This window comes from Callospermophilus lateralis, chromosome 20 (assembly GCF_048772815.1).
Source record: "Callospermophilus lateralis isolate mCalLat2 chromosome 20, mCalLat2.hap1, whole genome shotgun sequence".
NCBI classification, from domain to species: domain Eukaryota; kingdom Metazoa; phylum Chordata; class Mammalia; order Rodentia; family Sciuridae; genus Callospermophilus; species Callospermophilus lateralis.
The window spans coordinates 4,386,881-4,401,507 of record NC_135324.1 but is presented as its reverse complement, the minus strand read 5'-3'; the positions used below and the strand labels follow the sequence as shown (position 1 = coordinate 4,401,507).

General features: G+C 44.2%; 1 protein-coding gene across 3 annotated transcripts in view; it reads left to right on the top strand.

Annotated features, from left to right (window-relative positions):
* The window catches only part of Tsen2 (tRNA splicing endonuclease subunit 2), a 38,918-nt gene that overhangs the window by 15,717 nt on the left and 8,574 nt on the right, over positions 1 to 14,627 (top strand). For all 3 annotated transcript variants that reach the window (XR_013089498.1, XM_076841108.1, XM_076841107.1), the window contains 6 exons: positions 706 to 1,207; positions 1,783 to 1,860; positions 4,597 to 4,647; positions 6,456 to 6,594; positions 12,286 to 12,322; positions 13,503 to 13,614. Coding sequence is in view for 2 of the 3 variants with exons in the window: in XM_076841108.1 (XP_076697223.1) it covers positions 706 to 1,207; positions 1,783 to 1,860; positions 4,597 to 4,647; positions 6,456 to 6,594; positions 12,286 to 12,322; positions 13,503 to 13,614 (919 nt within the window). In the remaining variant the exon portion in view is untranslated. The remainder of the gene's footprint in view (positions 1 to 705; positions 1,208 to 1,782; positions 1,861 to 4,596; positions 4,648 to 6,455; positions 6,595 to 12,285; positions 12,323 to 13,502; positions 13,615 to 14,627) is intronic.

The following is a 14,627-nucleotide window of genomic DNA, read 5'->3' as shown; positions in this document are numbered from 1 at the left end:
AAATGTCCAGTGACAACTAAAAAAAAAAAATTAAAAAAAAAATATTGATATTCTCATTTTGGTTTCCAATACTTAACAAAGGGCCTAGTTGTAGGATGAATGGAATATCTATCAGAAAACACTGCAGTAGCCAAAATTGAAAATTATGCAAAGCGAATCCTGATAAAAGGTGGCCATTGTCTCTGTTTATTATGTCTTTTAGTTTTAAATTGCACACATTTTTATACTTTGCAAAATGGGGACTGATTTTTTTTTCCCAAAACAAGCAAATGAAATGAAGCTTTATTAATAAAAACAAGAAAGTGTACATGCTTATTGCAGAGCACATAGAAAATGAAGAAAGGTATAAAGAACACCTCTACCTGTAATCCAACATTCAGTGAAATTGCTTCAAATGACTTAGCACTTAGCAGACCACCTTCCAATCTTTTTTTTTAACTGGGACTTGAACAGAGGCATTTTACCATTGATCCACATCTCCTGCCCTTTCTATTTTTTATTTTGGGACAGGGTCTCACTAAGTTGTTTAGGGCCTTGCTAAATTGCTGAGGCTGGACTTGAACTTGGGATCCTCCTGCCTCAGCCTCCCAAGCTTCTGGGATTATTGGCGTGAGAAACCGTGCCCAACTCTTCCAGTCTTTTTTATATGTTTTGTTGTCTTCAGTTTTAAAATTCAAGAGTTACCGACAATATTTCCCCTGGCAGGTACCAGCGTCGTGTCGAATGGGCCGAGAGTCTCATGCGCAGACAGGGGCAGGACCTGAGAACTGTGTGCGAGATCCTTAAGGAGTACACAAAACCGCTTGAACATCCTTGTGTCAGAAGGAACGAAGAGGTTCAGGTGCATGATGCACTTGACCCTGAGATAGCTTTCACCCTGGGAAGCACAATGGGCACCGAGAACCTTTCAGAGATGAATGAAGACATTGGACAGTCAGACAAGCCCAGCAGGCACTCAGATGGCGACCTGCAGGAGGACTCTGCGCATGACCCACTCACCACTAAGGGCCTCGATGCACGGGTGGGAGAGGACACCACACCTCTGCCCCGAGATGTCCTCATTGCCCTGCGTGGCCTTCAGCCTGAGGCTGGCGGTCAGCAAACGGGTCTTATCCATGCTGGAGAGAGAGGGTCTGACCATGAGTATGTGCTCGTGGAAGAAGAGATGTGTGCTGTGAGCGAGGGGGATGATGCCCCCAAAGAGGAAGTAAGTTGAAGGGAGCAGAGCCCACCAGGTACGAGGGTGCACACCTTAATCTGTAATCCCAGCGACTCGAGGGGCTGAGGTGGGAGGCCAGCCTGGGCAACCCCATGAAACCCCGTATCAAAGTAGCAGTTAATCCTAGCACTGCATAAATAAGTGAGTAAATAAATAAATAAATAGGTGATTTAAATAGAGGGCTGGGATGTAGCTCAGTGGTCGGGCCCCCACCCCCCGGTTCAGTTTCTAGTACTAATAGTACCCCCTCCCCCCCAAAAAAATCAGACACATGCTTACAAGTGAACAAAATAAAACACAAGAATTCCACAAAATGATCTGCAGGAAAAAAATTTCATGAGAAAAAGGAAATTTAAAACAATTGGGAAAATCAAAGCTGCATTCTCTCTTACATAAGTTGTTAAAAAAAAAAAAAATCTACTTTTTTAATAGAATTTACCCAACAGCATGTGCATCTTGGGAGTCATCAGAAAAATGTTCTTTGCAAAATGTTGTGTCTTCTATGTGGCATGTGGTGCTACCGTGTGTTCCATGTATGTTTGATTGTATTACTTTCTCATCAGGTGGTGCAAAGACAGAAATTAACGTGCAGAAGAAACCCGTATAGGATCTTCGAGTATTTGCAGCTCAGTCTAGAAGAGGTAGGTTTTCATCGTGTGTGTTCAGCACCGTGTACTGTAGGCAGGAACCTACCTCAAACACAGTTCTAAATGTCATACAGTAACTGAAGATTCCAGTTAAGTGTTGACATGGGTATAGGCAGCTTCCGAAGTTGGCCTGCCTAGATTTCATTCCTTAGCCTTTATTTCATTGGTTCTAAGATGGGGGCGGGGGGCGGTGGCAGGGGTGTAGCTCAGTGGTAGAGGGCTTGCCAGGCATGCAAGAGGCTCTGGTTCAATCCTCAGCCTTGCAAAAAAGAAAAAAAGATGTGTGTTTTAGGGGATATTTTTATATCATTGCATGCGGCATTTAAGGGGTTTATTAAGCATTTCTTTTCTCATCAAGATTTCAAATTGGCTGAATATTATGTCACTAATTTTTACCAGCTTTGTTAAAAATACAGCTTAATGAAATGTAATTTATACACTATCAAGTTCATCCATTTTGCCAGGTACAGTGGTGCACACCTATAATCCTAGCAGCTCAGGAGGCTGAAGCCGGAGGATCACAAGTTTAGAGCCAGCCTCAGCAACTTAAGGAGACCCTGTCTCAAAATAAAATAGAAAAAAAGGGCTAGAGGTGTGGCTCAGTGAGTGGTTAAGTGCCCTGGGTTCAATTCCTGGTACCAAAAAAAAGTTCATTCATTTAAAGTATATAACACACGACTGGGATACAGCTCAGTGGCAAAGTGTTTGCCTAGCATGAGGACCGGGGGTCAGCCCCAGTCCTGCAAAAACTAGCGTTCAGCCCACCAGGCATTCCTGCTATTGGTTATGAATTCAGTCTTCCATGTCTTCTTACACAGCTTTCATGTATAAAAAGAAAAATCAGGGCTGGGGATGGAGCACAGTGACAGAAAATGTGCTTAGCATGTGCAAGGCCCTGGGTTCCATCCCCAGCATTAAAAAAATAAATAAATAAATAAGTAAACCAGTTTCCAGTGAGCCACCATTTAGCCACTACTTGCTGCACATCAGTCTCTGGGGAGCCTCCTCAGTTGTACCTGTAGATTCTGATCACCTGAGACAGGTACAGCCAATGACATGTGGCTGTGTGGACGGTAATATTTTTATCAGAGAGCTCTTTTTATTTCCATTTAAGAGTGATTTTATTCAACCAGGCCAAATCTCTGAATGCTGGTTCTCCAGCGTCTTTCATACAGTAGGACCTGGAATTTCACATAAGTCAGTGGAGACGCTTGACAGTCAGGAGAGCTGAGAAACTTATTTTAGTTTTGGTACAAGGGTGTAAACCCAGGGGCACTTAACCACCGAGCTACATCCCCAGACTTTTTTGTTTTGAAACAGGGCCTTGCTAAGTTACTGAGGTCCTCCTCTGGAGGCTGACCTGGAACTTTCCATCCTTCTGACTCAGCCTCCTAAACTAAAGGGATGACAGGCGTATGCCAGCATGCCCATCTAAATTTTTTTTGTGTGTGTGATACTAGGGATTGAATCCAACAGCACTCTACCACTAAGCTACATCACTGGCCCTTTTTATTTGAGACAGGGTCACACTACTTTTCTGAGGCTGGCCTTCAACTTGGAATACTTCATTAACCTCCTAAGTAGCTGGGATTGCAGGCAGATGCCACTGCGCATGGCAGTATTTTGTTTGACTTTTTCTTTTCTTTTTTTGTTTTCAGTATTGGGGATTGAATGCAGGCCCCCAAACGTGTTAGCAAGCTAGGCACACTCAGTATACCCCAGTATTTTATAAGCAAAGTCTACTCTATATTTTGTAACATAAGCAAAATTTGCAATGCCCTATACATTTCACAATTTTTTTTCTATATTTTTCTCAGCTTAATATGGTTATTTCCTTTTACAGGAGACAATCCAATTAGCAAAGGTTTCTGTTTTTATTAAAGAAAATGTATACAATTTTATTTTTTACTGATCTAAACCAGTTTGTAACATTCATGTTAAGATTTTTTTTTCTCAGTTCTTGAAATTTTAGTGAGCCATTTATGATAAAAATATATAATAATTTTGCTGATTTAAAAATATCCCTTTGGGGTATGGGGACTGTCACTCAGTGGTAGAGAGCCTGCATAACATACTGAAGGTCTTGGGTTCCATCCCCAGGAAATTAAATAAAATTTTTAAAAAATAATAAATTAAAAGGAAAAAAAGAACATTAATTTGAGGGCTGGAGATGTATCTCAATGGCAAAAACACTTACCTTGTACGCTTAAGGCCCTGGGTTCTATCCCCAACACCCCACAAAAAAATAATAAAAGCATTAATTTGTATTCATTTGTGGTATTTTGGACTAAACAGAGGGGAGTGGAGGGAGAGGAGGGGCACGGAGGTAGGAATGATAGTAGAGTGAATCAGACATTATTAGTCTATGTGCACATGTGATCACACGACCTGGTTAACTATATCGTACAACAAGACGCATGAGAAGTTATGCTCCGTTTATCCGTGATGTATCAAAGTGCATTCTACTGTCACGTGTAACTAATCAGAACAAACAAAAAATAGATAAGTTGTATTCATGGTGGAAAAAATCTCAGCCAATACAATAGCTTCTCAAAAATGTGGCTTTTTTTTTTTTTTTTTGTGTGTGTGTGTGTGTGTGTGTGTGTTGCCAAGGAAGGAACCCAGGTCCCTGAGCCTGTAGGCAAGCGCTCACCCCTGAACTACAGTGCTCCCACTCCTAAGAATGTGGACCTATTTCTAATGAGCATTTTCTGCTTGCTCTGCTTTCAGGCTTTCTTCCTGGTCTATGCCCTGGGATGTCTCAGTATTTACTATGAGAAGGTAAGGTGTTTTGTTCAGACACAATTCATTTAAGTTTCCTGAGTATTAAAAGCAGGTTGTGGGCTGGGGCTGGGGCTCAGTGGTAGAGCGCTTGCCTAGCATGCGTGAGGCACTGGGTTCGATCCTCAGCACCACATAGAAATAAATAAACAGAATAAAGTTATTGTCTCCATCTACAACTACAAAAAAAAAAAATTAAAAAAAAAAACAGGTTCTGCTAATTCTCAAAGTGGCCTGAGTTCAATCCCCAGCACCACAAACAAAGCAAAACCAAACAAACCTGTCTGTTCTTAGTGAATAAAACAGGAATTGGATATTCTTCCCCAAGGTTTCGCTCCGGGTTCTGAATGTGTCTGTTGAGGCGAAAGCCAGCTTGAACCCTTGTAGTCTGAATTTCATTCCTAGAGATGAAGTGTAATATATGATGATCAGGAAATGTGTCAGAACAATACTGAAAAAGAACAATAAGATTAAAGGGGTCTATGGGGTAGCTCAGGGGTAGAGCGCATGCTTGGCCCTGGGTTGATCCCCAAAATAGATAGGTAGAATATTTGAACCTATGTTCAGATAACGCAAGAGGCTGTGACTTTATATAGTGCCCTGCCCCCTTAAGAAGCAGAGGCTAGGGGCTGGGGTTGTGGCTCAGCGGTAGAGCGCTCACCTAGTGTGTGCAAGGCCCTGGGTTCAATCCTCAGCACCACATAAAAATAAAAAAATAAAAAAAAGTTATTGTGTCCAACTACAACTAAAAATACTTTAAAAAAAAAAAGAAGAAGAAGCAGAAGCAGCAAAGGGTAGAACCGTTGCTTGCCTCCAGGCAGAGGAACTAGGGGACCGGGGACAGGAGGAGAGGCAGGCTTTACACTGGATGCTTTTTATACTTTCTGATTTTCAGATGACATGAATATGATACCTGTTGAAGATACAGACACCCTTAACTGACAAGGGTTTGAATTTATCAGTGGGTAAAAATAACATGCTTTGGTAGAAGTGGAACCTTGAACTTTGAACTTGGGATCTTTTCCTGAGCAAATTGCTAGCTGGGTAGCAGCAGCAGCCGTGAGCTGCCCCTCCTGGTCACCCTGCAATCACCATAGGAAACAGCTGACACTTCACAGTGTGCTGTGGCTCCGAGTTCCTCTGCCTAGAATGTCCATCCCAGACTGCCACCACCACCCCCATACCACCATCGCCTCTCCTTGGCTACTTCTCATTTTCAGATGTCACCTTTTCTTTCCTCACTTTCTCCGCCGTCCCTTTAATTTCTGCTACTGATAGAGCCCAGGGCTTCCTGCAGGCCAGGCACATGCTGCACCCCAGGTCCCAGATGTTACCATTTCTGAGTCCTATAGAGCCCCGCTGTTCAAGAGGAACATCATGCACATCTCAGATGGGAGCCATGTGTATCATTCTTAGATTTTTCTGGTAGCCACATTAAAAGAAATTATTTTTTAAGCAGGTGAAACTAATTTTAATAGCATATTCCATAGTTTATATAACCCAATACATCCAAAATTATGGAGCTAGTTTGCATTCATTTTTGGTTCTCATACTGAGTTGGAACTCCGTGTGTATTTTACGCTCTCTATTAGGACGAGCCAGATATGCCTGGCAGCTGTGCCTGTAGTCTAGGCCTTCCAGGGGCTTCCCTGTGGTAGGGGTACTACATTGGTTTCAGTTTGTACCTCAGCTCCACGTTTGTTGATTGGTGAGTGAATACGTATTCCCAATAACGCCTTTTTTTTTTTTTTTTTTTTTTTGTGACATTGGGGATTGAACCTGGGCCTTTTCTTTTTAAATGACTTTAGGAACCTTTGACGATACTGAAACTCTGGAAGGCTTTCACTTCCATTCAGCCCACCTTCAGGACCACCTACATGGCCTACCACTACTTCCGAAGCAAGGGCTGGGTGCCCAAAGTGGGTCTCAAGTACGGGACAGATTTCTGTGAGTATTCTTGGTGTGCGTGGCAGGTGCCAGAATGGCATTTGCATGAGATTCATCTGAGAAAATCAGATGGGTTGTCCTGCTGTTGCTGATCTGTCTGAGACGGTATCGTCCTTCTGGTTTAGATAAGAATATTGGGTGCTGGACTGGGTGGAGGGGAAGTCCAGGCAGGAAAGGAGGCAGCCTGGGAGCAGAAGTGGAAGCCTGCAGCCCCACTTCAGGCTCCTCTGCCCCACCCCTGCCCCATTCAGTCTGATCTTAGGGGCCTGCAGCACTGATTCCCATGACCTCACGTCACATGTGGTTTAGGTCAGTCCTGTATCCTTGGGGCCTCAATTGCCTCATTTGCCAGGTAAGAATAGTCTTATCATTTCCATAAGAGTCACAGCTGGTGTGTATTGAGCTGACTGTGCGTCAGGCATTGTGCTGATTGACATTTGTCATCTCACTTAATCCTCTCAGTGGTCAGTCATGGGCTTCAGGCTGCACATGCCCTTTCCCTAATGTTTGTGATTGGCTGCGGTTTTGAGAGATTGGATCATTCGTCCGTAGTCGTTTCCAGGGCCAGGAACTTCAAGGGCTGGGCTTTGGGTTCTAGAGCACAGTCTCTTAGACACTGCCTCACAGCACTGCCTGCCTGGAGCTTCCTAAAGTCAGTCAACCTTCCAGAAGGTCTGCAGTGGGCCAGCTATTATTTTAGGGGTCCAGAACACAGTTGGACAGTAAATCTGCCTTCCTGGTGCTCACTGGGGCTGAGGAGAGACAAACAAGCATACAAATATGGAACGCAACTTCAGGCGCTACGTATCTTAAGAAAAACAAGGCAGAGCAAAGGCTCAGGGAGCCAAGGGCATTGCTCAGGAGGGTCAGGAAAGGACTCCCTGAAGAGGTGGGCACAGAGCGAGGGAGCAGCTCACAGGAGAATCTCAAAAGGACACGCCAGGCAAAGTGGACAGCAGGCCCTGAGGCAGGAACATGCTGGGCAGGTTTCAGGAACAGCACGAGTCAGGGGTGTGGAGAATGTTGCGATCCCCAGGGGTGACAGGAGGCAGAGTGTGAGGGTCAAGGTGGACCAGATCGGGTGGGGCTGCCAAAGACATGGATATTTTATTTTTTGTTGTTTAATATTTTTATTTATTTTTTTTTTTTGAGAGGAAGAGAAAAAGAGAATTTTTAATATTTATTTTTTAGTTATTGACAGACACAACATCTTTGTATGTGGTGCTGAGAATCCAACCCGTGCTGCACACATGCTAGGCGAGCGCGCTACCGCTTTGAGCCACATCCCCAGCCCTTTATATTAGGGTTTTTTTGTTGTTGTTTGTTTGTTTTTTGTTTTTTGTTTTTTTTTTAAATATTTACTTTTTAGTTGTAGTTGGACACAATACCTTTATTTTATTTACTTATTTATATGTGGTACTGAGGCTCGAACCCAGTGCCTCACACATGCTAGGCAAGCGTTCTACCACTGAGCCTAGTCCCAGCCCAATGTGGATGTTTTTGATTGGGAAGATTTTGAACAGAGGAGTGAGTTGAATCTAATGAGCTGACTTAATGGAACCCTGTCTCTGCCGCCTTGTTCATGACTTGGGGGGCAAAGTAAAAACAGAGACTCACTAGAGAAGCTGGGCCCACTGAAGGAGTAGATGTGGCAGCTTCAGGTGAGAGAAGAGTTAGAGATGGCTGCTCCTCCAGGGGGCCGCTTCATGTTTTGAGCTCACCAAACAAGTTCAGTGCTGATACAGGTGGAGAATCTCGTATCTGAAATGCTGGGTAACAGAAGCGTTTCCCATTTTAGGTTTTAGAATATTTGTGTATAGATAAGAAGAGATCTCCAGGGTGGGACCCAAGTCAAAACACAAAATTCACATGCAGTCCATACCCATCTTGCATACAAGTCCTGACTGTTAGTTTATACAATATTTTTAAAATAATTTTATGTGTGCAGCAAGGCTGCATGGTATGGAATTTTCTGCTTGTGGCATCTTGTCAGCCCTCCAGAAGTCACAGGATTTGGTAGGCAGGGCGTGTGGTTCAGTGGTGGAGTGCCTGCCCACTGAAAACAACAAATTTTCAGATTTTAGAGCACTTCAGATTTTTGTGCTCACGATGCTCAGCTTAGATGAGAGGGTAGATGGGTGGTTCTGGCACACAGGAGAGGGGCATCTGCCAAATGAGGGCTCTTCCTTGATCTTTTCAGAACCATTGGTGAGGCTCTGATCCGAGTTTTGAGGTGTTTTAGAAGCCTTCTACTTAGTCAGGGCCCATGTGGTTTTGAGCCTTTTATTTATTTATTTTCTATACTGGGCTTTGAGCCCAGGGGCACTCAATCATTGAACCAAAAACCCTAGCCCTTTTTATATTTTTTATTTTGAGACATATTGTCAGTAAGTTACTTAGGGTCTCACTAAATTGCTGAGGCTGACCTCCAACGTGCGATCCTCCTGCCTCTGCCTTGCACAGCTGGGATTCCAGGCATGTGCCACCAAGCCTTTAAGCCTTTTTAAATTCCCAAAGAAACCCAGTTTATTCTTCAAAATTCTTAAAATGTGCTTAACCTGGAATCCAAGAATAGTTTTCAGGGGGACCCGAATGCCCTCCAAAATTCTTTTCAAAATAGCGTTTGTAGACTGGAGTGGTTTGCAGGTCACATTCTGTTATCTTTCCTGGGTTCTCACAGGGGATCATCAATCCAAAATGAAGGGTGGGGCCTGCCCATCTGTGGGATGAATGGCTTCTTTTGTCTCTCCACACCTGGATTTCAGTACAGATGTCCAACCCAGGGCAACCACACGAAGGCTGGAGAGGAGCTTGCGAGGAGTTCACCAGTTCCGAGAGAACTGCGCTGGCCACCGTCCTGTTTAAATAAGCGAAGTGCATGTTCTGTTTTTCTTCCTTGGCTTCCTTCCCTGTCCTCTTCACACTCCGTAAGCAGAGCCGCTTGGTGTGAGCGTTTGGCAGGCCTCCTCCAGCTTGCTAACTATATGGGGGAAACTGGAGTCGAATTTTCCAGTCAACAAGGCCACGTCAATGTAAAGAGGTGGCATGGGGTGACGGGAGACAGCTCTTAGGTTCACAGCCGTCTCTACTTCTTTAACCTGTGTGACTTCAGGTAAGTTCCTTAGTCTCTGAGAACTCCCATTTGCTCATCTTATAAGGTGATAACAACAGCTGATGATGTATGCTTACCAAAGCCCCTTCACCTACAAATTTTATTTTCAGCGATCGAGTCTGTAGATGATACATAGAATTTTCCTTATTTTGTTTTGGGTATTGGGAATTGAACCCAGGGAGCACTTAACCACTGAGCCACATCTACAGCCCTTTTTATTTTTTATGTTGAGACGTAAAAATGTAAAGGGTCCTGAAGCCAGGCCTCCGTGAGTAAGCCTCTGTCTTTGGAATCTCTTCTTTGTAAGTTGCTGAGGCGAGCCTCAAACTTGTGATCCTCCTACCTCAGCCTCCTGAGTTGCTGGAATTATGGGCATGCACCTCCATGCCCCACTGAACTTATTTAATTTAAAAATGAAAAAAGGGCTGGGGATGTGACTCAGTGGTTAAGTACCCCTGTGTTCAATGTCCAGCAGAATGGAAGAAAGGAGGGAGGGAGGAAGGAGGAAGGATTGATTTAAAAGAATAAAAATAAATGGCTACTGGGTATGACAGCACACACCTGTTTATTCCTGCTACTAAGGATGCTGAGCTGGGAGATCACAAGTTTGAGGTCAGCCTGGGAAACTTAGTGAGACCCCATCTCAAAATAACAAGGCTTGGGGCTGAAATTGTGGCTCAGTGGTAGAGCACTCACCTAGCACGAGTGACCATACCAGGTTCTTCAATCCTCAGCACCACATAAAAAAATAAAGGCATTGTGTTGTGTCCATCTACAAAAAAAAAAAGAGGGCTAGGACGGAAGGCGGCACCACCACGCCCAGCCATGTCTTCATTTTAGAATTTTGGGAACTGAGGTTCGAGAAGTCCATCATGGGCCTGAGAGCCACATAAGCTTGGAGTAGGGAGACTGGGCAGGAGGCAAAGCTTCTGAGTTCCCCTTCATCTCCATACATGTTTCTTTCCACTTCACCACATCTCCAAAAAGTTTGAAAATGTTTGGATGTTTATTTAAATTTGTGCCAGGGAGAGTGAGCTGACTTGTGGAATATTATAAATACAGTTTTCAGAGGGGAACCCAGTAATCAGGCAAAGTGACCGTGGTCAGTGGCGGTGAAGGGTCTCCTCTGTGTTCCTGGGGTCCTTACAGCTGTGCACTTGGTGGTACACATTTGTCTCTGAGCTTCTTGATTTCCCAAGCCAGGGGGGAGTATGATTCCCTGAAGGACTGATAAGGACAACTGTATCATCAGTACTTCAAGGGAACAAAACTTTCCCTCGAACTATCCTGCCTTGGTTTTAGCACAGGGGATAGCTAAATGCTTACAGTATAATTCTGCATTAGTGACAGTGATTCCTAGAACTATAGTTAACTTATAAATGCCAGGTCTCTGGAGCCCAGCAGTGGCACTCATTTTTTTTGTTCATGTGAAATCCAAAATGAGTGTCTCTGAATGGCGGGCAGATCAGCTCCAAAAGGTGCTTCAGGAAGGCAGGCTTCCTCCTGTGCCTCACGGTCTCCAGCACCAGCCTCCAATGCTCCCTTCAGAAAGGAGGGTTCGTGGGCCAACTGAAGTGTCAGCACACACACGGCCATGCCTGGCTGCTTGGGAGATTGAGAGCTGTGGTCTGGCCACGTGCCCAAGAGGAAGAAGAAATAGATTTGGTGAGCAGGCAGCCATTCTCTGCCACAGGGCCTGTGTGCATCCAAAGGGTCCCAGGAAAGTTCCAGAGTCCCTAGCCCCAGTCTCCTTTACCTAGAAGTTCTTCTTGCCCTCCACAGATCAAATCAACCCTGCTTCCCTCAAGGCCCAGAGAGTAGGGCAGACTGATACTTTAGCCTTTTTTTTTTTTTTTTAACCACTTAACTTTGGATTTATTAAAAATAGGCGTGAGACTGAATTTCTTAAAAACAAGCTTAAATCTTGTTCATCTAGCACCAACCAGCACCTATCACAGTACTGGCCAGAGGGCCACTCTGTCACTTCAAATTCGATTGATTTGAAATGAATAACAGATTACACAAACATCACACTGTTGATACAATTTCACACCCTAACTCCGGAGAGCATAAGAGGCAAGACAAAGGTCACTTGTGACTGGGGGTATAGCTCAGAGGCCCTGGCTTTAATCCCCAGCCCCAAGGGGGAGGAGAATTACTTGAACTTGACTTGGGGAGTTACTCTGGGAGAGTGGGGGTGGGGGGCAAAGGTGGCTGTGTATTGGCAACAGATTTGCTTTACAGTAGTACTTTGTTTGGGGGGAAAAAAATAGTTATAGACACAGTGATTCAGTTCCTAGCACCACAAAAAAAAAAAAAAACCAACAAAGTTAATGCCTCATCTATGACATTGTTATGCCATGGATACAGTAATCCGTAGGTGATGACAGTGTATTTTTGTGTGTCAAAAATATTCTATTTTTAATAGAATATTAAAAATAGATCACAGACGTATTGCAGAATATCCATGTACAGAGATTTGGATATTTGCTTCCCTTTGGAGAAGGAAAAACAATTAGTAATAATAAAACAAACCTTTGATTTTGAGTGGTTATACATTTTCTTTTTCTTCTTTGCAGTGCTATATTGGAAAGGTCCGCCATTCTACCATGCAAGGTTTGGAATGATTTTCAAATAAATTAACAGCTTAAAAGACATAAGGAGGCGCATGCCTGTAATCCTAGTGACTTGGGAGGTTGAAGAAGGAGAATCACAAGATCAAGGCCAGCCTCAAAAACGTAGTGAAACCCTATCTCAGAATAAAAAATAAAAAGGGCAGGAATGTAGTTTGGGATAGAGCAATCCCCAGTGCCCACCCCCTGCACACACACACACACAAAGCAGAAGGAAATTTCTGGCTTCCAATTTTGTTTTCAGTGCCACGGAGACAAAGTCATATTCCTCCTGGCCCTGACAGGGACCAAATATTAAATGTCTAAGCCAGGGCTGGAGGTAGAGCTCAGTTGGTAGAGTGCACAAGGCCATGGGTTCAGTCCCCAGCACCACACACACACAAAAAAAAAAAAAAAACAAAGTTAATACTTCATCTATGACATTGTTATGCTATAAATACAGTAATCTGTAGGTGATGACAGTGTATTTTTTGTGTGTGTCAAACACTTGAGTAGACCTCTATAGTGGTTATTCATCTTAACATCAATCAGTGTTAGTGTTTCAGTAGTTGAATGAATTTATAGTTTTCATGTTGGGAAAATTATTTCTGTTCCTTTCTTGTAAATAAGCATTGAAATCAGCTGAAAGTTTGCATGAGGTGAGGGGTTTTTGTTTGTTTTTGGTTTTAAGTTTTTGATGATTCATTTGTATGGAGTGCTGAGAATCGAACCCAGTGCCTCACACATGCTAGGCAAGATTTCTACAACTGAGCTATAACCCCAGGTGTTCGTGAGTTCCTCATTACCATTTTCTCATTAGCAGTCCAGGTGTACTTTATGGTCAGAACATACAAATTCCATTTTCTCTATCTTCATAATACAAACACTTTTATATTGAACATATGATGTCATGCCATTTATTTATTTTTTTGGTTGGGGTCTGGTACCAGGGATTGAACCTAAGGGTGTTCTACCACTGATCCATGCCCCCAGCCCTTTTTATTTTTTCAGACAGGGCCTCACTGAGTTGCTTGGGGCTGCTTCCCTAAATTGCCGAGGCTGGCCTCCAACTTGTGATCTTCCTGCCTCAGCCTCCCAAGCCACTGGTATTACTGATGTGCACCTCACCCCCGCCCTCAGCCTTGTGCCTTTTGTTTTTAAAACGTCCTGTCTGTGTCTTCCAGTTATTCTGTCATCGTTGAGCTCGTGGACGATCACTTGGAAGGCTCCCTCCGCAGACCATTCAGTTGGAAGTCGCTGGCCACCCTGAGCCGAATCTCAGTTAATGTCTCTAAGGTAGCACAGCATCAGCTTTGGCATTAAAGCGTCACCAAAGTCGTTTGATTGTTTTCTTAAATATAGTAGAATTAAAGGGGTCATTTATAGAAACTTCATAATGTCCTGACAGTAGGTTCTGGGACATTTGGGGTCTTTCGCACCCCACCCCCTGTTGGGCTGGCTGCTGTTCTCTTCTCCCCTGGTGTTTTGGAGGTCTCTCTTTTCCACTTTCCGGGTCTCTGTGGCCATCAGTTGACCCAGGCTCCTTCCTCCCGCAGTTCAGCAGTTAATCACAAACACAAAGGAAACCACACATCATTGACATATTTATTTTCAAATTTGTCAGATCTCTGAGAGAAGGGAGTTAAAAGGCATTGCTCAGCACTTGGCCACCCTGTTTTCCCACCTCCCTATTCTCATCCCCGTCCTGGGGATGAGGAATGCTGAGGTCTAGCAATTCTGGGTGACCGATCTAGATCATAGGGGTCAGACCCACAGCCATCTGTGTTCCTGACTGCTGTTCTGTGTCCTATAGCCATCACAGGCAGGAAGACAGTTTCACCCTGCACTAGAATTATCAGGAACACAATTTTGGGGTGTAGCTCAGTGGTGGAGCCTCTGCTAAGCACCATCCCCCCCCCAAAAAATAAGGATGCCTGCTGAGTCTCGTGCCACAGTGTGTGCTGACTGACAGGCAGTAGGTGTTCCCACTCCCAGTGCTGCTGGAGTTGGCTTAGCCAACCCCATAGGAAAACAAGGAGTCTGTTTCTGACATTTTTAAACCAAGTGAGTGGGATTTTTAGCGTATTCTTAATATTCTAATTTCTGCTTCTGATCAGCAAGTCTCCTTTATCTGCATTCCCCTGCCGTGTCAACTGTGAGATCCCCAAACCCCAGTTTTAAAGTTCCCAGGAGGAATCGGATGTGCTTCGAAGTTCCCCTGTGCTGGTGGCTCTGGGAGCTCAGAGTGGGAGCCGGGGAGCCCGCCCACACCCCCTGCGCATGCTGCCGTCCTGTGGGCTATGGAAATG